Here is a 22,881-nt window from a genome sequence, read left to right as displayed (position 1 = left end):
GCAGCAGGTAAGGCCAACAGCAGCTACTGCCCCTTCTAGGCAAACCTGGGATGCATGTGGGGCAGGTGCTGATGAACTGGGGGGTTAGCTGGACACAGCCAGGACCTCCAGATCTGCATTCTGGACATCTCCTCCCATCACATGGTTTTATTAAGGAAGCTGAGAGTGTCCAGTGGAGTCCAGAGTCCCCTCTTGCTGTGTCTGCTGCTTCTAGGATGGCTGGGGTCACAGGTGCTGGTAGCTTGTTGGGCAGTAAATACAACAGCATGATTGAATAGCATGTGAGTGTGCATGGCACACACACACACACACACACACACACACACAGCTTTCCAAGTTACTGTCATGAACTGTGGTTCTGCTTGGTTTTCAGGTTCCACCTACCAGGTCACTTTGACTCAGTCCAGAGTCCCCTCTTACTGCCTCTTCTGCTTCTAGGATGGCCGGGGTCACTGCAGTGCTGGTGCTGGTAGCCTGTTGGGCAGGTAAATAGAACAGCATGATTGAATGGCATGTGATGCGAGAGTGCATGGCATGCATGTGTATAGACACACACACACACACACACACACACACACACACACACAGCTTTCCAAGTTACTGTCATGAACTGTGGTTCTGTTTGATATTCAGGTTCCACTTACCAGGTCACTTTGACTCAGCCATCCAGCGCGTCACTGGCTCTAATACAAACTGTCAAACTGGCACGTGTTACAAGCAGTGGAAGCAGCATCGCTGATCATATCCTACGCTGGTACCAGCAGAAGCCGGGGGAGAAGCCAAGATACCTGCTGTATTACAGGGATGAGTCTACAAATCACAAAGGCTCTGGGGTCCCTGATTGGTTCGCAGCTTCTAAAAACTCTTCCATGAATACCTGCTTCTTAATCATTGCCCCGGTCCAAGCAGAGGATGAGGCTGAGTACTTTTGCTCTGGCTGGGATGATTTCTCTAAGCAATTCAGAGTAGAAGAGCTGCACGAAGTGGAGGAACAAAAACTCATCCTCACCCTGGCTGACTGCCTGGAGCCCACCTGCACTGCTCCTGTCATGGGCCGTGAGCTGGTCATGCCTTCTGCCAGCTGCGTTAGTGCGAGTCACAGTCCTAACACTTTCATGGTTCAAACAAGCCAGTCCCTTATGTAGAGTTGTTCTTTAACACAAAAGGTTCAGGTCCCTCTGCCCACTCTGCCCAACAACAGCAACAAAACAACATTGCCTCTCTTGGTTCAGGCCACAGATGTTCTCCAGCCTCTCTCAGCAGCAGCAACAACCTCCTTCAGCCTCCCTTTCCTTCTGAGCTTAGAGACCTGTCTAAAATGTCCCAGCTGAGAGTGTGCCCAGGGATCTGTCATTGCCAAGCAGGGCTCAGAGCCCCTTCTGGATCCCCTGGTCATGCAGTAGAGCTACTAGTTTCAGGCTCAGCACAGTCTCCAGTTCCTCTCAGCTCTCACAACCTGGCAGCTGCTGGCTTTTCTGGCTGCAGATCTCACCTGCCTTCCGACTGAAACCCACCACCCCAGTGGACAGACCGAGGCCCCAGATGTACATGTGTCTGTACCATTAATGACAGGGTCTCGACTTACCGCCCCTAGAGTGCCCATGGGCCCGTTCTGCTGTCAGCATTACAGTGTGATAGGAGATCAACAGGAGGTTGTGATTGAAGGGTGTTTGGTGCATTTAGGAGATTTCCAGCTCCAGACCATAGTTCCCCTGATTTTTGTACAGAACGGACCTTTCTCTTCATCCTGTCTGACATCCTGAGTAACACAAGACCTAGCGTTTCACCCAGGAATTCCTGCATGTGGCTGAACTAGGCCATTTCTTTCAGAGACCCCCAGTCCTGATTCAAACAGTCCAAGTGGGGAAGGATTTATGTTGCACTTGTTAATCCCTTGCAGAGACCTCTTCTTCATGGTTAATGATAACAGGATTTCCCGTTTGAACTTTCCCCACCTTGCCTTGCAGCCAGTGCATCCTGGTAGCCTTGATCTGCTCAGTGAAAGAGCCCTGAGTGTCAGCTGGGATCCAGTGATCTCTTGGTCCTTGCTCTGATAAGCCAAACACATTGGGCTTCTTTTCTCATTCTCTGTAAGGTGTGCTTGCTAGTAGGGCTGTGCAAAATTTCAGCATCAGTTTCATTTTGATGCTGTTTTGACTCATTTCAAGCTCAAAACAGCAAAATCAAAGTGAAACAGAGAGCTTCAAAACAGCCTCAAAACAAAACGAGGCAAGTCAAAATGTTTTGAAATTTTTGAAACATTTCAAGTTTTAAAGCTCAAGCTGGGCTTTCCTTCAGGGAAACAGAATTTAAAGCAAGGATAGGCTGGGGGAAGTGGGGGAAGGAGCACTCTCATATTGACTGTAGCTGGGCAGTGACTGTCATCCTTCCCTGAGGTCTCTTCCAATCCCAGTGCTCTGGGGGAGAGATGGACAAACTGCACAACAGGCAGCACTGTTTGAACGGCCCTGCTTTCTGCCTTGGTGTGTGTTGAGTGGGGGCACATCTTAACACACGCAGTGTCACTCACCCATGTCACGAGTTCTGCCTATCAGCAGCTAGAGGTGCAGGGCCCCAGAACCCAGACTCCCCCTGCACCTATCTCTTTGAAATCTGGCAGGCTTTGTGGCCTGAGCAGACGCTGGCAAGCCTGCAGTTTTGACCCCGCTGTGGCTTAACACATACACGTGACATGAGTTTTTTTGCTTTCAAGACCTTGAGGTGCATATTCCCTGAACACCTGCACCTATCTCCTTGAAACTTGGCAGGCTTCATGACCTCAGAAGTGGCTACCATTCCTGCAAGTTTCATTCTCATCAGGCCAGAAATGACAAAGTTATAGGCTGTTTCGAGCTTCCCCATTATAGCCTATGGGCAAAACGTTAAAACAGCGTCAAAATGGAGAAACTGTTTTAACGAAGCGAACCGGAACAGCAGTTTCAAATCGAAACGAAATTTGAAACAGAATGCTGTTCCATCGAAACTCAAGTCAAAACAGAACGGTGCCATTTCGCAGAGCCCTGTTTTCTAGAGCTGTACGAGCTCAGCGCTTCTCAGGATCTGTCCCGTTGGGTGCCCTGGCTGTATGTCATATGTCATAGGTGACTGGTAGGGAGTGCACGGGGGTGCATGTCTCCCCCCCGATGGGCCCAGTGCCCCTGAGATGGCTGACACGGATGCTGTCGGTGGGGCTGGTGCCCTCCCTGACAGGGCCACCACCGTTGGCAGCTTCTGCGAGTGCCCCCCCAGATTCAGGAGGCACCCATCACTCATGCTGTAAGTGTTTCTCACTTCCAAAGCAAACAAGTACAACCAAGGAAATGTGATGCAACACTGCCACTACTTGCCAGGTCTGATTTCATTCCCTTCTGAGCTGCTAAACTATAGCTTAAGGGAAGATTGCCAAGGCTGGCAGCCCTGGCCTTTTCCTGGCTCATTTTGAAGCTTCTTTTTACAGACCATGTAATGCTTTGTTGCACTTCTAACCATCCTGCAATGTGCATTGAAAACTTTCTGTCTTAAGCAGCCATCATTTCCTAACAGTCCTACACTAGCAGCGTCCTTAAAGCAGGGGCCGGCAATTATTTCAGGCAGAGGGCCACTTACTGAGTTTTGGCAAGCCATCGAGGGCCACATGACAGGCAGCCCGAGGAGAATAAATATTAATTTTCTAAATTTTTTAGGGAGGGTCCCCACGGGCTGGATAGAATGGCCTGGCGGGCTGCATCTGGCCTGCGGGACGCATTTTGCCCAGCCCTACCTTAAAGTGTGTGTTATGATGGTCCTACACTGCCCTTTAAGTTGCCCCTGGGGTTGTGAAATGAATGGTATGTTGGTCAGAGCACAACCAGGTGGTCACCACTTGTGGATTTAGCCCGAAAGACACTTGTGACTCTAAGGCATGGGGCACTAACAGGACATCACCCCAAGACAAGGGAGGCAATGCAGACCATTGCCAGCATCCTTACAAGTGTCAACTACAGCCCAGGTGAGTGCCAGGTCTCTGCTATGGCTGATGGAATAACAGTTTTAAGTGAGTGTGAGAGCAGTGTCAGCCAGGCTGAGAGCTAAAGGGATGTTCAGAGAGGCAAGAAGTCACTCCCTCATAGGATCCAGGACTCAGAGCTTGAATGGCAGCACCTCTTTTAGCCGGCAGCACAGAGGCTGCGTTGGGACTAATGACAAGGACCCCTTGTTGGAGAATGGAGATGTGATGAGACCACCCCCACCTCCAGCGGGTTCATATTGGCCTGAAGTCTTCTGTCTTGGATTGTCAGCAGTTTGGGGCAGGGGCTGGGGCTGATACTAGCTGTGGCATTAAGGTTTCTCCCTTCCAGAAGCATCGGATATAGCTTTTCTATAATGCCCCTGAATGCACCCAGGAGCACAGCAAAATGCAGTGGGCCTGAGCCTGGGAGGAATGACATGGTAGGGACCTACAGATCGGTAGCCATCTGGGGGACAGTGATCACCTAATAATAGAATTCTTTATAAAACGTCGAGTGGGTAAGGTAACTAGTAGGGTGAAAGTGCTAGACTTCAGGAAAGCTGATTTCGATGAACTCAGGCAATTAGTCAAGGACGCACTGCAGAGTAGGAGTTTTGAAGTAATGGGAGCCCAAGAAGGGTGGTTGTGCCTTAAGGAAATGATCCTTCGGGCACAAAGCTAGATGATCCTGTTGCGAGGTAAAAGAGGGAAAGGGGCCAGGAGGCTTCCTTGGCTGACCAGAGAAATCCAGGGCAGCTTAAGGGCCAAAAGGGGAGCACATAAAAAGTGGAAACAGGGAGAAATCACCAAAGACGAATATACCTCCTCTGCTCGTGTTTGTAGGGAGGCAGTTAGACGGGCCAAAGCTACCATGGAGCTGAGGATGGCATCCCAAGTAAAGGATAACAAGAAATTGTTTTTTAGATATATAGGGAGTAAAAGGAAGGCCCAGGGAGGAATAGGACCCCTACTAAATGGGCAGAAGCAATTGGTGACGGACAGGGGGGACAAGGCTGAACTCCTCAACGAGTTCTTTGCCTCAGTGTTCCTAAGTGAGGGGCAGGACAAGTCTCTCACTGGGGTTGTAGAGAGGCAGCAGCAAGGCGCCAGACTACCGTGTGTAGACCCTGAGATGGTGCAGAGGCACTTGGAGGAACTGGATGCATTTAAGTCAGCAGGCCCGGATGAGCTACATTTGTGGGTACTGAAGGCACTGGCCGATGTCATTGCACAGCCACTGGCGGGAGTATTTGAACATTCCTGGTGCACGGGCCAGGTCCCGGAGGACTGGAAAAGGGCCAACGTGGTCCCCATTTTCAAGAAGGGGAGGAAGGAGGACCCAGGCAACTATAGGCCAGTCAGTCTCACCTCCATCTTAGGCAAAGTCTTTGAAAAAATTATCAAGGCTCACATTTGCAAGAGCCTGGCAGGAAAAATTATGCTGAGGGGAAATCGGCACGGGTTCATAGCAGGTAGATCATGCCTGACAAGTCTAGTCTCTTTTTATGACCAGGTTACAAAACACCTGGACGCAGGAGTAGGGGTTGAAGTCGTTTACTTAGACTTCAGGAAGGCCTTTGATATGGTATCCCACCCCATACTGGTCAACAAGTTAAGAGGCTGTGACTTGGATGACTACACAGTCCGGTGGGTGGCAAATTGGCTAGAGGGTCGCACCCAGAGAGTCGTAGTGGATGGGTCGGTATCGACCTGGAAGGGTGAGGGCAGTGGGGTCCCGCAGGGCTCGGTCCTAGGGCCGATACACTTCAATTTCTTCATCAGCGACTTGGACGAGGGAGTGAAGTGTACTCTGTCCAAGTTTGTGGATAACACAAAGCTTTGCAGAGAAGTGGACATGCTGGAGGGCAGGGAACAGCTGCAAGCAGACCTGGACAGGTTGGACAAGTGGGCAGAAAACAACAGAATGCAATTCAACAAGGAGAAATGCAAAGTGCTGCACCTAGGGAGGAAAAATGTCCAGCACACCTACTGCCTAGGAAATGACCTGCTTGGAGGCACGGAAGCGGAAAGGGATCTTGGAGTCCTAGTGGACTCCAAGATGAACATGAGTCGGCAGTGTGACGAAGCCATCTGAAAAGCTAATGGCACTTTATCGTGCATCAGCAGATGCATGACGAACAGATCCAAGGAGCTAATACTTCCCCTTTATCAGGTGCTGGTCAGACCGCAGTTGGAGTACTGCGTGCAATTTTGGGTGCCACACTTCAAGAGGGATGCGGATAACCTGGAGAGGGTCCAGAGAAGGGCCACTCGTATGGTTAAGGGCTTGCAGGCCAAGCTCTACGAGGAGAGACTGGGGCACCTGGACCTTTTCAGCCTCCTCAAGAGAAGGTTGAGAGGCGACCTTGTGGCTGCCTATAAGTTCATCACAGGGGCACAGAAGGGAATTGGTGAAGCTCTACTCACCAAGGTGCCCCTGGGAGTGACAAGAAATAATGGCCACAAGCTAGCAGAGAGCAGATTTAGACTGGACATTAGGAAGAACTTCGCAGTTAAAGTAGCCAAGGTCTGGCATGGGCTCCCAAGGGAGGTGGTGCTCTCCCCTACCCTGGGGGTCTTCAAGAGGAGGTTAAATAGGCATCTAGCTGGGGTCATCTAAACACAGCACTCTTTCTTGCCTATGCATGGGTCGGACTTGATGATCTATTGAGGTCCCTTCCAATCCTAACATCTGTGAATCTATGAGAGGCTACTCATGACCACTAGGTGTCAATCTTGCTGTACAGAGGTGCCAGGAGATGCCTCTGAGGGATCTCAGGCAGCCTCCAGGGAACTATGTAAACAAGGGTTTCCCCTTCTGTACCATCTCACTGCTGATTCGCTCCATGTTGCACAGTTTCTGAATTGGCCCTTTCTGAAACAAGCTCCTTTTCTTACCAACTTTTTGTCCTTGGTTTCTTGAACCAAAGACATCAGGGGGCGGGAGGTCTTGGGACTAGGGCCCTGGTGCGCTACTCAGGTGGTCGGCATTCAGTTCTCTTGCCTGTGAATTGGGGATCTCAGCAAGACTCCTTCTTCCCTTCCTCTGTCTTGCTGGTTTGGAACGTGAAGTCTCCAGGCAGGGAGCATCTCTCACTGAGTTTGCCTGGTGCTGAGAGGCCCTGGCTCGAAGTGGGGCCTTCTGGGTTTCATGCAATACAAACTGATCTCTGCCAGCTGTTCTTTAGGGAATCCTGATATATTCTGGGGGCTTGGGGCAGACCCTGCTGAGTCCTGTCTTTATCACCAGCAGGAACAGTAGAAAGGGCAGGAGAGGTAAATTCTGTCCTCAACAAATTGAGTTTTAGTCCCCCCTCTCATGGGTTTCACAGTTTGATCAACTATTCCTGGCTGCTCTCTATTTTCCTACCTATCCCTGTCAGCCCAGTCCTGTGACTGTAGCCAGCCTTCCTGTATGGATCTAGAGAGCTGCTGCCTGCTCCTCGAAAACTTTTTTGAGTCTTCTTTCTTCTGCTGGGCCCAAGGACACTGGCTGCATATGATGTTCAGGGAAGCAGGAAGAAAGGGAGACTTAACTGCATAAATGATTGCATATTTTCAGAAAACAAGTGTGTACAAATTTGTATATGCCCAAAAGAGGCCCTTGCCCTTGCCTTCCTCCTCTCCAGTGCTCTTCCAAATTGGGGCCATCTTCTTGCATGCCACAGTTCAGCACCCAGCATTTTTGAAGCTTTATCTGCATCAGGCCCTGCGCCCACGACAATGCCATGAACATGGGACACTGGGGACAGTGTTAAGAAGAGGTGTCTTGAGCATGACACACCAAACCCTGTTCCATGTCACCTGGATCATGGAAGAGAAGTGTCTCTCAAAAGCTCTATGTTGCACAATGTAGGCCATGCTACAATGCCAGGAGTTAGGGCCCCAGTGTAACCTTGGTGCCCCACCTGTGAAGCAGTGTGCGTTAGGCCAGAGTTAATCATGGACAAAGATTTAACAGGGTGAGGGGACATGCACATTGGTAGTCTACACCCAGCACCTCTTTTCCCATAACAATCAAGCAGGAAGAATGGGATGTTTAACCCGCGGTATGACTGGGAGTTTACAGGAAAACACTTCCCCTCCCAGCGCTGTGCACCGGGCTCTGCTCTGCCGGCTCTCGGAGCGGTGGAAGCAGAAGGAACAAACACACGTCCCGACAGGGCGATGCACCAGCAGCAGCCAGTGAGAGGGGCAGATTTGCATGAAGGGGCCGGTCTCAGCTCTATGGGTTTAAGGGAGACTCAGACGGTGCCAGGCAAGAAACTATTTGCCTCAAGAAGTCGAATTCATCAGGATTTGTTACCATGGCCTGTGCCCTGCTCCTCCTGGTGTCGATCTCATTCTGTTCAGGTGAGCAGAAGGGTTCAGGCTGTGACTGTCATGGGGATAGTTGCTTTCCCATTAGCGCAGTCAATGAATGGTTAATAATGGGTTTGTGATGTTGATTTCAGGGGTCTGGTCACAGCCTGTGGTGACTCAGGAGCCTGCGGTGTCCGTGTCCCCAGGAGGGACTGTCACTCTGTCCTGCAGCATGAGCACTGGAGCCATCACCACCAACAACTACCCTGGCTGGTACCAGCAGAAACCTGGCTCTCCCCCTCAGCAGCTTATATACAGCACCAGCAGCAGGCCCTCGGGGATCCCCACCCGGTTCTCGGGGTCCATACCTGGTCAAAATGCAGCCTTGACCATCCCAGAGGCTCAAGCTGAGGATGAGGCTGACTACTACTGTATATTGTGGTACAGCAGTGAGTGGTGCACAGTGATAGAGCCCCATGGGGAACTGAGACATAAACCTTCCTCTCTGCAGATCAGCTCAGACAGCCCTTGAAGACCAGATGTGTGTTTTAAATGCTCTGTAAATTTTGTTTGCCAAGCAGAGTATTTCATGGTCCCATTTTCTTATGGTTTTAACTCTGTGGATTCCCATTTCTGCCTGGGTTTATCTGGTGAATCATGGGCGTACCTAACAGTACGAGCACCATGTGGCAGCCCACACACCCCTGAAAGGGTCTCCAGGCCCCCAAGGGGACCACAGCCACCTAGCAGAGAATCACTGGCCTGGGCTGTCAGGCTATGCCACTTACTGCAATGTCCAAGCAGGCCTGGATGTTGCAGGGCCTGGCCAGGAGACTGACCAGTAGGGCTGTGCTAAAATTCGTTGGGTGTTTCATTTCGACACTGTTTTGACTCCTTTCGAGTTTGAAATGCTGAAATTGAAATGAAATGAAAGGCTTTGAAACAGCCTAGAAACGAAACAAAGACACTCAAAATGTTTCTAAAGGTTTGAAACATTTCGTGTTTCGAAGCTTTGGTTGCTTTCAGGGAATGAGAAAGTAAGGAGAGGAAGGGGGAAAAGTGGGGAAGGACTGCTCTGATACTGACTGTAGCTGGGCAGTGACTGTCATCCTTCCCTGAGGTCCCTTCCAACCCCAGGGCTCTGGGGCAGGGACAGAAAAACAGCTGCACCTTAACACATGCACAGTCACACACCCTAAGTTTTGCTTGTTAGAAGCTTGAGGTGCCATTTCCCAGAAACACCTGCATCTATCTCCTTGACACTTCACAGACTTCATGGCCTCAGAAGCGGCTTCCATCTCTGCAAGTTTCATCTGAATCAGACAAGAAATGACCAAGTTATAGGCTGTGCTTCCCCATTATAGCCTATAGGTGAAACCTCCAAACAGCGAAGCAGGCTCGATGAAACGAAACAAAACACTGTCCCGTTGAAACGGAAGTTGAAAGGAAACAGTGCTGTTTCACACAGCCCTACTGACCAGCGCTGTGCTCCCTGCTTCTCAGTCCAGGCCAGCTCCAGTATTCAGCCTGCTCCAGCACTGCCCAGGGCCTCCCCCAGCCTCCCCTCCATGATCTCTGTCTGGGGCTGGGCTGTGACCCACTTGCTCACTGTTGAGGTTTTGCTTCTTTAGGGGCCAGGTCTCCCTGCCTCACTCCACACGGTGCGGAGACCTGAGGGGCTGTGCACACCGGCAGGCTGCTGGGCTGGCAGGCAGGGAGCAGGCAGCCTGTGCAGATCCTTTCCCCGGTCTGGGCAGGGAAGAAGCAGCAGCTGCACAGCGGGCAGTGGAGCAGCACTGTTCTCTTCTCATGAGAGGTGAGCAGGTAGGGGCTTTTTGTCCCTCCTCCACATGGGTCTGGTACTCAGGCAGTTTGCAGGGACCAGTCTAATGGGAATGTACCTGCAGGTGGGGTCTGGCTGGAGCCTTCTCACCTGGATCTTGGCACTGCATGTGGCACACCCTGCACGGTCACCCCCATGTCAATCCTCCCTGCCTGGTGTCATGCCAGGGTTGTGCCCAGGGCATCCAGAGCCCAACATGGCCAACACATGGGGTAGCATAACACAGAGCAGTAGCACTTACACCTGGTGTAATGAATTGCAGAGGCTGGGCAGCCAGAGGCAGACACGCCAATGTGTTTGCTTGATACCTGGAATCCAATGGCATTCCCATTAGCAACCGGTCATGCTTCGAGTAGCTGTGTCAGTCTGGGACGCCTGTGCTTGGCCAGAAGTCTGAAGAATACGTGTGTCTTCCCCTTCTCCAATTTCATTCCACTTCAGGATTGACTTGTGCCTGGGAATTTTAAGTTGACCCCCCCCCCCCCTTTTGTTTTAATTTACCTTCTCTACAACATACCCTGCATGCCCTGAACAGGAAGGCAGTTTTCATGATGGTGCCATTCTCCAGCCAGGCCTGTTTGCCTAAAGAAGCTGAGTTGGTCTGGATTCCTGCTGTGGCCTGGGCCTGGTTTCTGCTCACTCTGTTCAGATGCTGCTCAGGTGAGCAAGGAGGGTTCATGCTGTGGCTGTCCCGGGGGAGCTTACTTTCCAGGGGTGGAAATAAACAGTTAACTATGTGTGTGCAATCTTGATTTCAGGGGTCATGTCACAGCCTGTGATACCTCAGGAGCCATCAGTGTCAGTGTCCCCAGGAGGGACCATCACTCTGTCCTGCAGCCTAAGCACCGGAGTCGTCAGCAGCAGCAACCAGCCCTCCTGGCACCAGCAGAAACCGGGATCCACCCCCTTGGCAAATTGTATACACCACCAATAGCAGGCCTTCTGATATCTCCACCCAGTTCTCAGGGTCCCTTTCTGCTCATGAGACCACCTTAACCATTACTGGGGTCCAAGCGGAGGATGAGGCCAACGACTGCTGTGCTTTGTATTAGGGCTGTGCGAAATGGCACCGTTCTGTTTCGCCTTCAGTTTCGACGGTTTGATGGAGCAGCGTCCCGTTTCGAGTTTCGTTTCGAGTCGAAACAGCTGTTCCGTCGCGTTGCGTTGGAACAGAAAGGCTGTTTCAATTTTCGCTGGGGATGGGGCGTCAGCTCAGCTGGGCTGACTTCCCATCCCTAGCCTGTGGTCAAAACATTTCGACTAGCCTCGTTTTGTTTCGAGGCTATTTTGAAGGCCTTTGTTTTGTTCTGATTTTGCTGTTTCAACTTCAAAATTGGTTGAAACAGTATCAAAACAAAATGGCTGGTGACATTTCACAGAGCCCTACTGGGTATGTACCAAGGTAGCCAGAGGCCCTCAGCTTCCAAGCAGAGTTTCTGAAGCAGTTGAGGAATCTGCCGCCATGGCCATGATAACCGTCAGTGGAGTCCAAGCCAAAAATAAATCTGATTATTAATATTGTGCATCACATGACAGCTGCAGTCTCAAGGCCACAAGGGCTATAGAAACAAGGAGAACCAAGTCCAAAACCTCCTTTAGCTGCTCAGGCTCATTTCTCTTGTATTCAGAGTGTCTTCTTGTTGCCCAGCAATGAATTGAATTGATGCTTCCTAGTCTCTTCTCTCACTATCTCAGATATGAGGGTACATGAGAAGACATCTCCTGTCTATGCTGATAAGGCTGTGGCTGCCTCTGGAGAGCTGGCCAGTGGGGACTCCCCAGGGTCCTGGGGTGGCAAGGCTGGCATCTCACCTTTCTCTACTAGATCAGCCAGGACTTCTCATCATGTTTAAGGAAATGGGATAGTTGTGTGTGTGTGTGTGTGTGTGTGTGTGTGTGTGTGTGTGTGTGTGTTTATAGGTTTGTGTCCCACAGCAGTTCTTGACAAGAGATGTAGGAAATCAGTCCTGTCCAGCATTTGCAGCTGTCCCATGGGTGACACCCCCAGTGCTGTTGTCCTGCGGCTCCTGGGATCTGGGGAAGAGGAAAAAAGGGAGGCCAAAAGGGAGGATGCTAAAGAGAGATGCTGGAGGGAGGGGAAGGGGAGAGCAGGACACTGATGTGCTGCAATGGGAGTGTTGGATGAGGACATGGCTGCCCATCTGCTGACTGCACACAGCTGGGGGCTTGGACCTTGCCTCCTCTGCCCTGACGTTTGCATCCTCTCAAGGGAACACTGTCTGTAGAGTCCGATGCAAGATGTAAGGGCTCCTTGCAGTTGATAGCCAGGACTCAAGGGCCCATCTCAAGCCCTTCACTCCATAGTCTAGCTACACAGCCCAGTGGATCCAGGGGGCCATAATCAATACCCACGTGCACATTCCATTTGTAACAAGGCAATTCTGCTCTTCTTCCCATACCATTTCCATTGCACGTTTGGCTTTTGACTGAAAAAAACTCAGTGTAGAGTGGGAAACTGAGTAGAAAATAGATGAGCTGTCAGGAAACACACTGTGAAATGCTCTCCCCGCATGGGCTTTGTCCTGCGGCAGTTTTCCTTGGCAGTCAGGCGGGCTTTGACCAGCTGTGAATGAGTTGCATGTCCCCGTCCCTGCTGCATTTCCTTTGAACCAGGACCATAAAGAAAGGCAGGTTGTCTCTGCTCGGTGCTGGCTGCACAACACCAGAGTGCACAGCCCTCGGTGTCCCAGGCAGTGTACCAGCAGACCTTTCTCGTGGCCACAAGGTGTCAATCTTACCCCACAGATCTGACATGAGTTGACTCTGAGGGACAGGAGCTTGGGCTGGGGGGATGGGCGAGGGCTGGTGCTGGCGTTTCCCCTTCTGCAAAGTCTAACTGAGGACTCGCTCCATGTCACACAGTTTCGGGAATGGCTCGTTCTGAAGCAGGGTCCTTTTCCCGCTGTACTTCTGTCTGGTGGCCTTTGCCTTTGTCTGGGACCTGTCTGAGGGGAAGGTCCTGCAGGAGATTTCGACACGAAGGATTCACAGGACTGCCCTGCTCCTTCCCACCCAACTGCCCAGGCTGGTCTGCATCTCAGACACTGCTTTTAGTCCTGGATCGAGAGGGATGAGATGCTTTTGGGACTGAGGATCTAGTTTGTGCCTCAAGAGATCCCTGTTCAGGCCTCTGCTCTGCCATGGACACACAGTTTCCAGAGGAAACCCATGTCCCCTCTTTGTGCCCTGCCTAGATAATGGGGCTAGCAGCATGACTGCTTCTTGCCTTTCCTCTGTCTTGTCTGTTTGAAACAGAAAGTCTTCAGACCAGGGAGCAGCTCCCTCTGGGCTTGTGCAGCGCTGAGCGGCCGTGGTCCTCGGTGGAGCCGCCTTGCTTTCTCCATCAGCAGGGGCATTACAAAGGACTCAAGAGGATGGAGCAAATAGACAGGAGAATACCAGCCCAAATGATAGGGTTTCCTCTAAGTAAAGGAAACTTTGATTCTTATCAGGTTGCCTTTCACCCTCCCTGTCAGGGCCTTCACAGCCTGAACGACTCCCCCTGTCTGCTCTTGCCTTTCTCCTGCGTTCCCCATCAGCACGGTCCCATGGCTGTTACCAGCCTCCCTGCACTAATCCGGAAAGCTGGGGCTGCTCATTAGAACCTGTGCATTGTATTTGTCCTCGCCTCCAGCCTCAGCCCTTCCTGTAGCCTGTTCTCTTCCAGGCAGGGGCCATGTCCACGTATGTCTGTGTGCAGCACCCAGCACTGCTGGGCTTTTATCTGGGTAAGGGCCTATGTACATTGCCATGCCAGGAACATGGGATCCTTGGGACAGTGCTAAAAAGAGGTGTCCTGAACAGAGATCCCAAACCCTGTTAGCATCAATTGGATCATGGAAGAAAAGTGTCTCGCAGAAGGTCTGTGTAACAGTGTGCAGTCCATGCTCCCATGCCAGGAGTTAGGACACCAATGTCAGCTTGTTGTCCCACCCATGAAGCAGTGTGCTTTAGCTGGGGCAGAGCAGAGACCAGAGTTTATCATGGAGCTGGAGAAATTACAATTTAGGACACCTGAACATAATGAGGAGGTTGTACACATTTGTAATCATATCCCTCGCACCTGTAGTCTTTCCCCATGATGATCAAGCAGGAAAAGTGTAAAGTTTAACCACTGGTATGCATGGGAGTTTGCAGTAAAGCACTTCCCTGCCAGTGCTGTGCACTGGGCTCTGCTCTGCCAGCTCTTGGAGCGGTGGAAGCAGAAGGAATAAACAGACAAGGTTCTTTGGGTAAAACCGATATCTTTTATTAGATCAACTCAGATAGTTGGAGAAATTCTTCTTTGCAAGCAGCAGTCAGTAACAGGGGGCAGATTTGCATGAAGGGGCCATTCTCAGCTCTGGGGCTTTAAGAGAGACTCCGTGGGTCCCAGCAAGGGACTCACTTGCCTCAGGAAGTCAAACACTTCAGGATCCATCACCATGGCCTGTGCCCTGCTCCTCCTGGCGCTGATGACGTGCTGTTCAGGTCAGCAGAAGGGTTCAGGCTGTGACTGTCATGGGGCAGTTGCTTTCCTGCCAGTGCGGTCAATGAGTGGTTAATAATGGGTTTGTGATGTTGATTTTAGGGGTCTGGTCACAGCCTGTGGTGACTCAGGAGCCTGCGGTGTCCGTGTCCCCAGGAGGGACTGTCACTCTGTCCTGCAGCCTGAGCACCGGAGCCATCACCAGCAGCAACCATCCTGGCTGGTACCAGCAGAAACCTGGCTCTCCCCCCCGGTTGCTTATATATGACACCATGACCAGGCCCTCGGGGCTCCCCACCCGGTTCTCGGGGTCCATCTCTGGTCAGAAGGCCGCTTTAACCATCACAAGGGTCCAAGCCGAGGATGAGGCCGACTACTACTGTGCTGTGTATGTTGGCAGTGCTCCATGGGACACGGTGATAGAGCCTGATGAGGAACTGAGACATAAACCTCCCTCTCCTCCTCTCCACCTCTTCCCTACCACGAATTCCCTGCTCAGGCTGCAGGGTGGTTTTGCTATTTCCTTTTTCATTAAAAAGATTTTCATAGACCTTCCCTGGTCTCTGTCTCCACTGCAAATGTCCTGCAGGTCAGCTCAGACAGAGCCCTGCAGACCATACTGCATTTTAAATGCCCTTTGAACTTCATTTGCCAATCACAATATTTCATGGTCATTGTGGACCAATCACTGACGTTGACACGTGTGACAGCAGCAGCCAGAATCAGAACTGATGTCCATTGAAGTGGAAACTGGGCACCCTATACTCCCCCTGGTGCTGGCAGCTTGGGATTGCCTGACTGATTTAACCAGGATGGCCAGGGTTGTGTCCATACTGAATTCATCTGAGAAAAAAAAGCATTGTTGCCTCTGGCATTTTCAAAAAGAAGATACTTTGGCCTTTCATCACATGTTACATCTTCATGTTGAGGAATGCACCACCTCTTCCACCACAGTATGTCATTGTTTGAGACACTGGTTCAGATCCTGATGTCAGATGAACTGAAGTAAATGCAGGACAGTTCCCTAGATGTCATGTTTCCGCTTGTGCTGTAAGGGACTACTGAAGCGGGTTCATGGAAAACACAAGCATGTGGAGATGTAGGGTTCTGGTACAAACTGTAGGATAGATCCAGGAATCAGGAATCGTAACTGTTCCTGAGGCTGGGTAGTGGGCTGAGCTGTTGCTTGTTAAGCTCTGACAGTCCAGTTTCCAATCAGGGGGAACCTGTCGAGCAGCTGCCTTCTGTCCGGGCACTCCCGTGGGTGCCCGGGGATAGAGCTCTGCAGGGATGCCCTACAGCCCTGGCCTGGCATGGGTTGGTGGGTGGCCTTGGTCCAAATGTCGAGCCTTCTGCTGGGGGTGTGGTGGGTGGAGACATTGGACATCTCTGATACATAGTGGGACAGGGGTGTAACCAAGCAGTCCCCCACAAAAGAGTGCCAGGAGAAGCCATGCTCCCTGACACAACCACAAAGGTTTCAAACCACAGACAGACGAGCATGTTGGTCTAGCAGCGGTGTGCTAGGCTCTGTACCCTTACTACCCAGATCCAGAGCAGATTCTCATTTAGATCTTGCAACTCTGACTTGCTAGGATGCCCCAGCTCCCAATCCTTACAGCCTGTGGGAGGTGACTGGTAACATCAGGATCTTGCACAGCTGCCTCAAATGCAAAGTCATTTCATGGACATCAGTGAGGTTTTGTGGTGGAATAAATGAGATCAGAATGAAGCCATGAGGCACTGGACAAAAGATACAGTGCCTGTGTTTGTACAGCCTCCAAATCCCATGCCACTGACTAAATGCTCCAGGTTCATGTGGTGAGGCGAGGAGCAGGTTTTTCCTTTGCACATCAGCAAACTCTTCTGCCACTATTTGCCCATCACTGCTGAGTGGGGATATACCAAACAGTGGCCTCATTTGCTCCCAGCACAATGAGATGGGAAGTAGCTGCCGTGGCTTCTTGAGTCCCCAGCCCCTAACCAAAGGCCCAGGTGATGAGCACCTGTCCCATCTGAGGACGGTCCCTTGGTGCAGATTGCAGGGCTCTGATGTTGCTGGAATAAAGGAAGGAGCAGCCCCCAGAGCCGGGTGTGAGGTGCCCAGGGATGATCCCTTGGAAGCCTTCCCTGCTTCACCGTGTTGGTTGGGAATGGGGTTTGTCTGACAGCCCAGTAGTGCTGCTATGTGCTGTTCATGCAATTCCCCACCTCGCAGAATAGCTCATTTCAGGCCCTGAGATGTGATAATGCATTCTGTAATAAGCACCTGAATGTGGCCTCGCCGCATCCTGCTAGAGGGATTTTGCAGCTCTGCCTATGCTGGCATTGTTGAGTCGAAACATCTTCAACCCTCTCTCGTTAGACAAAGGCTGTTTTTTTTGCACCTCTTCTTATGGGGGAGAGGGTGGCTGGGAAGAGAGCAGCAGCCAGTAAACAGGAGGCAGATTTGCATGAAGGGGCTGTTTTCTGCACTGGGGTTTTAAAGGGATTTGGAGGGTCCCAGACACAGACTTGCTTGCCGCTGGAAGCAGAGCTGGTTTGGATTCCCACCATGGCCCTGGCTCCGCTCCTCCTTGTCCTTTGCATTTACTTCTCAGGTATTTAGAAACCTTTCAGACCTGTCTCTGAGATGATTTCCTCCACGGTCACTCTCCTCTCTTACTCCCCTTCCAGCTCCTCTCACTCCTCTCGCTCTGTCCTGTTTTGGTCCCAGGTGCTGGTGCCCAGTTCGTGCTGACTCAGCCGCCCTCGGTGTCAGCGTCTCCCGGAGGAACAGCTACCATCACCTGTGCCAGGAGCAGCGGCAGCATCAGTGACTACTATATATCCTGGTACCAGCAGAAGCCTGGCAGGGCTCCGGTGATGGTTATATATGAGGATACTGAAAGGCCCTCGGGGATCCCCAGCCGATTCTCAGGGTCCATTGATGAATCTGCCAACACGGCCATGTTAACCATCAGTGGAGTGCAGCCGGACGATGAGGCTGATTATTACTGTTTCTCGTATGACAGCAGCAGCAGCAATCCCACAGTGCTACAGACACAAGGAGAACTGAGACAAAAACCTCCCTCAGGTTTACAGAGTCTAGATTCTCAATTCCTAGTGGGCCCTGCTGCCAGGTGGGAGCAGTTCCTCAGTGTCTGAAAGTGTTCCCTTGCCTCCTCACCTGGCCATGGCACTTCTGGAGCTGAGCTGTTCCTCAGGTCCAGAAGAGGGGTGGATCCCAGGACAGTCAATCCGGCAAGTTTATACCACAAGTGGGTTAGCTAACAAAGACTTGCTTATAGAGCCCATTATACAGAATTAAGACACCCAACTATTTATCACACCAGCAAGAACAATAGATACCAAACAGGCAACATAACTATACTAGATATTAGATGCAGCCTATGTGGGTTCCAACCACTTGGTCCCTCAAATGGGATAGAGTCTCCTCCCCCTAGGGCCACTCCCCCCAAGGTCCCTTGCCTGGGGGTATCTCCCCTGCAGGACCTGGGATCCCGGTAACTCATAGTCCTTCCTCTGGGTGCTGTCAATCAGGCCTCTGGGTCCCCACACCACCTCAGGTCTACTGGAGCCATTGGCTTCAAGTCGAGGGTTCTTCCCTTGGGGCCAGTGCCCCACGTTGGGCACCCAGGGAGCTCCTATGGCGGCTGAGCCCTCACTGGCTCCAGTTCCCCAGCCTCATGGCAAGGGTCTTTCCCTTTCTCAGGCCCTGCTCTGGGCACCAGGGGTCTTTTAGTTTAATGCTGAGCCACATTGTGGGGCTCTGGTGGCCTAGAGCTAACTTGAGCAGCCTCAAGCTGCTCCCAGGGCTGACTCTCCGTGTGCCAACTTGCACACCGTGTGAGGTCTGGGCAGCCTCAAGCTGCTCCCAGGGCCGGCTCTCCATGTGCCGACCTGCGCGCTGTCAAGGCTCAGGCAGGGTCCAGATGATGGTCTTCTCTAGAGCCCCTCTCTCCTCACCATCCCTCACTGCATCTGCCCAGCGTGCTCGGCACAATGGGCTTTTATCTACACTGGAGACCCCATCCCTGAAGTCTGCCGGACCTGCAAGCAGAGTCTTCAATCAGGTCCAGGGGCTCCTCGTATCCTCCCCACCTCTGAGCAGGGGCGGGGCAAGCCCCTCCTAGCTGTTACCTGATTGGTGGAAGCGTCTTTCTCCAAGCCAGGCTTGCCATGCAAAAGCAGCCAGCCCACCACATGAACTGCCACTCCCCTGTCATTCCTGTTAGGGGCTCAAATACTGAGGTTAATTTGAAGGCAGTTCTCTGTCCTCATAATGCTGTGGAGGCTTTTAAAGAACAGCCCTGTAGGGATGCCCTGGACTGGCATGGGATCGATGCAGGGAGATAAGAGCACAGAGGATTGAGGAGAGTGGTTCTGGCGAAAGGAGCATCCAGTCTTTTCCCAGTCCCTGCTGCCAGATGTGAGCCTATCCAAAGGGGTCTGCGTGTGCATCCACTACTCTCTCTGGCCACATCACCAATAGAGCTGAGCAGTGACCCCAGGTACTGGCTGACTCCAGCCTTGAGCACTCCAAGGAAGTATCCTGCATCTCTTGTGCCTGGCACCTATGCAGCTGCAGGCATGAGGAAGCTGCCCCTGCACCCTCCCCATGTACTGCATTGCTCCTAGCACTGCCAGGGCTTTCAGTCACATGTGTGGAACTGGGATGAGTTTGGATTTGCCACTTCAGTTTAGCTGGTGTGTGCAGAGAAGGGAAGGGAGTCAAAAGATTGTGTGTTCTTCTGGTAGGGTTTCTGGAGAGTCCTGCTGGTGTGAATTCCCAAACTGGAGACACCCATGCAGGAAGGTGTGAGGGTGGTAACTGATGCTGGACATGCACGCCTTTCACTGCAGGCTGTTTCACTGGCACTGGAGCCATTCATAGTGATGAAGCCATGAGGGTCAGTTTGAAATGAAGAGTGGTTGCTCCTCAAGGGAGTGATCCTCAATGCACAAGCTAATTCTATTCTATCTTGGAGGAAAGGCAGCAAGAGGGCACAGCAGCCCCCCTGGCTCTGCAGGGATCTAGCAGACCTCCTGCGGCTACAAAGAAAGACCTACAAAGGATGGAGGATGGGATTCACCTCCAAGGAAGAATATTCTGCAGTGGTCCAGTCCTGCAGGGAGCAAAACAGGAAAGCCAAGGCTGCAACTGAATTCCAACTAGCTTCGAGTATCAAGGACAGTAAAAAGTCCTTTTTCAGATATGTGGGGAGCTGGAGGAAAAGCAAGGGCAACATTGGACCCCTGCTGAACCAGATGGGAACTGACAACTGATGCCCAGGAAAAAGCCAACCTTTTTAAACGGGTACTTTGCATCAGTCTTTCATCAGTCCCATGGGATGCCCATGCCCACTATGGGGCAGGGAGGTCCAGGTAAGGGAGATTCCCTGCCCTCCATCAATGCTGACCTCGTGAAAGAACACCTTGAGAGGCTGCACACCTTGAAGTCAGCTGGCCGTGACAATCTGCACCCCAGATTGCCCCAGCTCCACCAAGGAGCTGGTGGGCATCATAGCCCAGCCCCTGGCATGGATCTTTGGGAACTCCTGGTGCTCTGGTGAAGTGCCTGAAGACTGGAAGAGGGCCAATGTGGTGCCTATCTTTAAGAAAGGGAGGAAAGTGGATCCGGCAAACTATAGGCCCATCAGCCTGACCTCTATCCCGGGGAAGGTCTTAGAAAAGTTTATTAAAGAGGTCATCCTTAATGGACTGGCCAGCGCCAACATCCTGAGGGATAGCCAGCACAGGTTTGTTGTGGGTAGGTCTTGCTTGACCAATTTCATTTCCTTCTATGACCAGGTGACCTATCACCTGGACAAAGGAGAGGAGATTGACATCATATATCTTGACTTCAAAAAAGCCTTCGATCTGGTATCCCATGATCACCTCTTGCCAAAACTGGCCATTTGTGGCCTTGGGTCCACCACAATCTGCTGGCTGGGAAATTGGCTCCATGGTCGACCCCAGAGGGTGGTAATTGACGGAAGTCAAATGTCATGGTGCCCTGTGACCAGTGGGGTCCCCCAAGGCTCTGCTCTTGGACCCATATTGTTCAACATCTTCATTAATGATGTGGACATTGGAGTCAGAAGTGGACTGGCCGAGTTCACTGATGACACCAAACTTTGGGGCAAAGCATCCACACCTGAGGACAGAAGGGCGATCCCGGCTGACCTCGACAGGCTCAGCAAATGCGTGGATGAGAACCTGATGGTGTTTAACACTGAAAAATGCAAGGTTCTCCATCTTGGGAGGAAAAACCTGCAGCATCTTTATAGGCTCAGCAGTGCTACACTGGCTAGCACTGCGGAAGAAAGAGACTTGGGGGTCATCATTGACCACAAGATGAACATGACTCTGCAGTGCGATGCTGCGGCTAGTAAAGTGACCAAAACACTGGCTTGCATCCATAGATGCTTCTCAAGCAAATCCCGGGATGTCATTCTCCCCTTGTACTCGGCCTTGGTGAGGCTGCAGCTGGAGTACTGCGTCCAGTTTTGGGCCCCACAATTCAAAGAGGATGTGGAGAAGCTTGAGAGAGTCCAGAGAAGAGCCACGCGTATGATAAGAAGTCAGGAAAACAGATCTTACAACAACAGGCTGAGAGCTATGGGGCTCTTTAGCCTGGAAATGCACAGGCTCAGGGGTGACCTAGTGGCCACCTATAAGTTTATCAGGGGTGAGCACCAGTATCTTGGGGAACATTTGTTCACCAGAGCGCCCCAAGCGATGACAAGGTTGAACAGTTATAAACTCCTGCAAGACCATTTCAGGCTGGATATAAGGAAGAATTTATTTACTGTCTGAGCCCCCAAGATCTGGAATAGCCTGCCATTGGAGGTGGTTGAAGCACCTACATTGAAGAGATTCAAGAAAAAAATGGATGCTTATCTTGCTGGGGTCCCATGACCCCAGCTCACTTCCTGCCTTTCGGCGGAGCGCTGGACTCGATGATCTTCCGAGGTCCCTTCCAGCCCTAATATCTATGAAATCTATGAAATATTCCTTATGGGGTGACACATGATGAGAAGAGCTTTGTTTGCAGACCAGTGCAGAGGGAGCAGGAACACCCCTAAGGAAAGCCACTGGAGTTATTTCCCTGAGAGATTACAACTGCCTTGGCTCCCAGCCTGGATTGGCTGCCAGCAAGGAGGGGAGGAGAACTGAGCTGCTGAGAGCTTACTTGGAAATGAAATCATGGGAAGGGAGCGCTCAAGGCTTGAGTGAGGGGCCTTGTCCTGGGGAACGGGGACCATCTGCCAGGGCAGCAACAAAACAGCAAGCTCAGCTACAGAGATAGCAGTGGCATGAGCAGGTTGTCCCACATCTCACGCTGAAGAAGTTCATTACTGCTCTGTGTCCATAATTCTCTGCTAATGCTGATGTCAAGAGATGTGCAGGCCTAGACAGGGGAGTGGGAGAGAGATAGCCCCACAAAGAGCTCTCTGGTAACAAATGGTTTAAGAGTACTCTTCTTTAACAGGGAGTAGGAGATGAAGGCTGCAAATGTATTAGTGGCCACTTGTTGCTCTCCTTACTCATGTCTTCAGGCCATTTGGCTAAGTTCAGACAGTCAAAAAGCTTGAGGCTGAATCAATTCAATCTTCACAGGTTAGCCTACGCTGCATAGATTGAACCAATAAGCAAGTGAACAGGCATTCACATTTGATTCTAGAAATGCAACCACATACCTGCAGCGGCCTAGGCCAGAAGCCAAAGGGGGCTGTAGAGCACGCCTCCCTGCTCAGCTGGAGCAGCCAGTCTGGGAAAAGGCTAGCCCACCCACCCTGTGAGGTGGAGGGGCTTACAGGGGAGGTGCAAAGCATCTGGGGCAGACATTCAATAAACCAATTTAACCTAAATCAGTTATATCTGGTACTTCATCCAGGTTTATTTTACACACACACACACACACACACACACACACACACACACACACACACACACACACACACACACACACACTCAAGCATGCATGTATACATGCACACCATGGAGTGCTCTGACAGGATAGTCTGGAAACATATAATGGAGGATCCAGCAAACCATTTTTGTTGTACACCCAGAGAACTCATCTAAAGCCATGCAATTCTGCTCCTTTTCCTATATGCTTTCTGTGTTTATTTGGCTTTTGCATGACAATAAATACAACTGTAGCATGAGAAATTAAGTAGAGAAATCCCTGTGCTGTTGGAAATGGAGTGAGAATTGTTATTCTCTCATGGGCTTTGTCCCAGGACAAGA

At 51.4% G+C, this 22,881-nt stretch overlaps 2 gene segments (V, D, J or C); both read left to right on the top strand.

Annotated features, from left to right (window-relative positions):
• Positions 1 to 14,552: 14,552 nt before the first annotated feature.
• Positions 14,553 to 15,725, top strand: LOC132243498 (immunoglobulin lambda variable 8-61-like). The segment is given in 3 exon segments: positions 14,553 to 14,624; positions 14,725 to 15,038; positions 15,678 to 15,725. Coding segments are annotated over 3 exon segments (408 nt in total).
• Positions 15,726 to 17,176: 1,451 nt separating this feature from the next.
• On the top strand, positions 17,177 to 17,769 carry LOC132243497 (immunoglobulin lambda variable 6-57-like). The segment is given in 2 exon segments: positions 17,177 to 17,222; positions 17,339 to 17,769. Coding segments are annotated over 2 exon segments (477 nt in total).
• Positions 17,770 to 22,881: the final 5,112 nt, after the last annotated feature.

Source organism: Alligator mississippiensis, chromosome 10 (assembly GCF_030867095.1).
Source record: "Alligator mississippiensis isolate rAllMis1 chromosome 10, rAllMis1, whole genome shotgun sequence".
Classification (NCBI taxonomy): domain Eukaryota; kingdom Metazoa; phylum Chordata; order Crocodylia; family Alligatoridae; genus Alligator; species Alligator mississippiensis.
The sequence above is the reverse complement of the archived record's forward strand: the minus strand, read 5'-3'. Positions and strand labels throughout refer to the sequence as shown.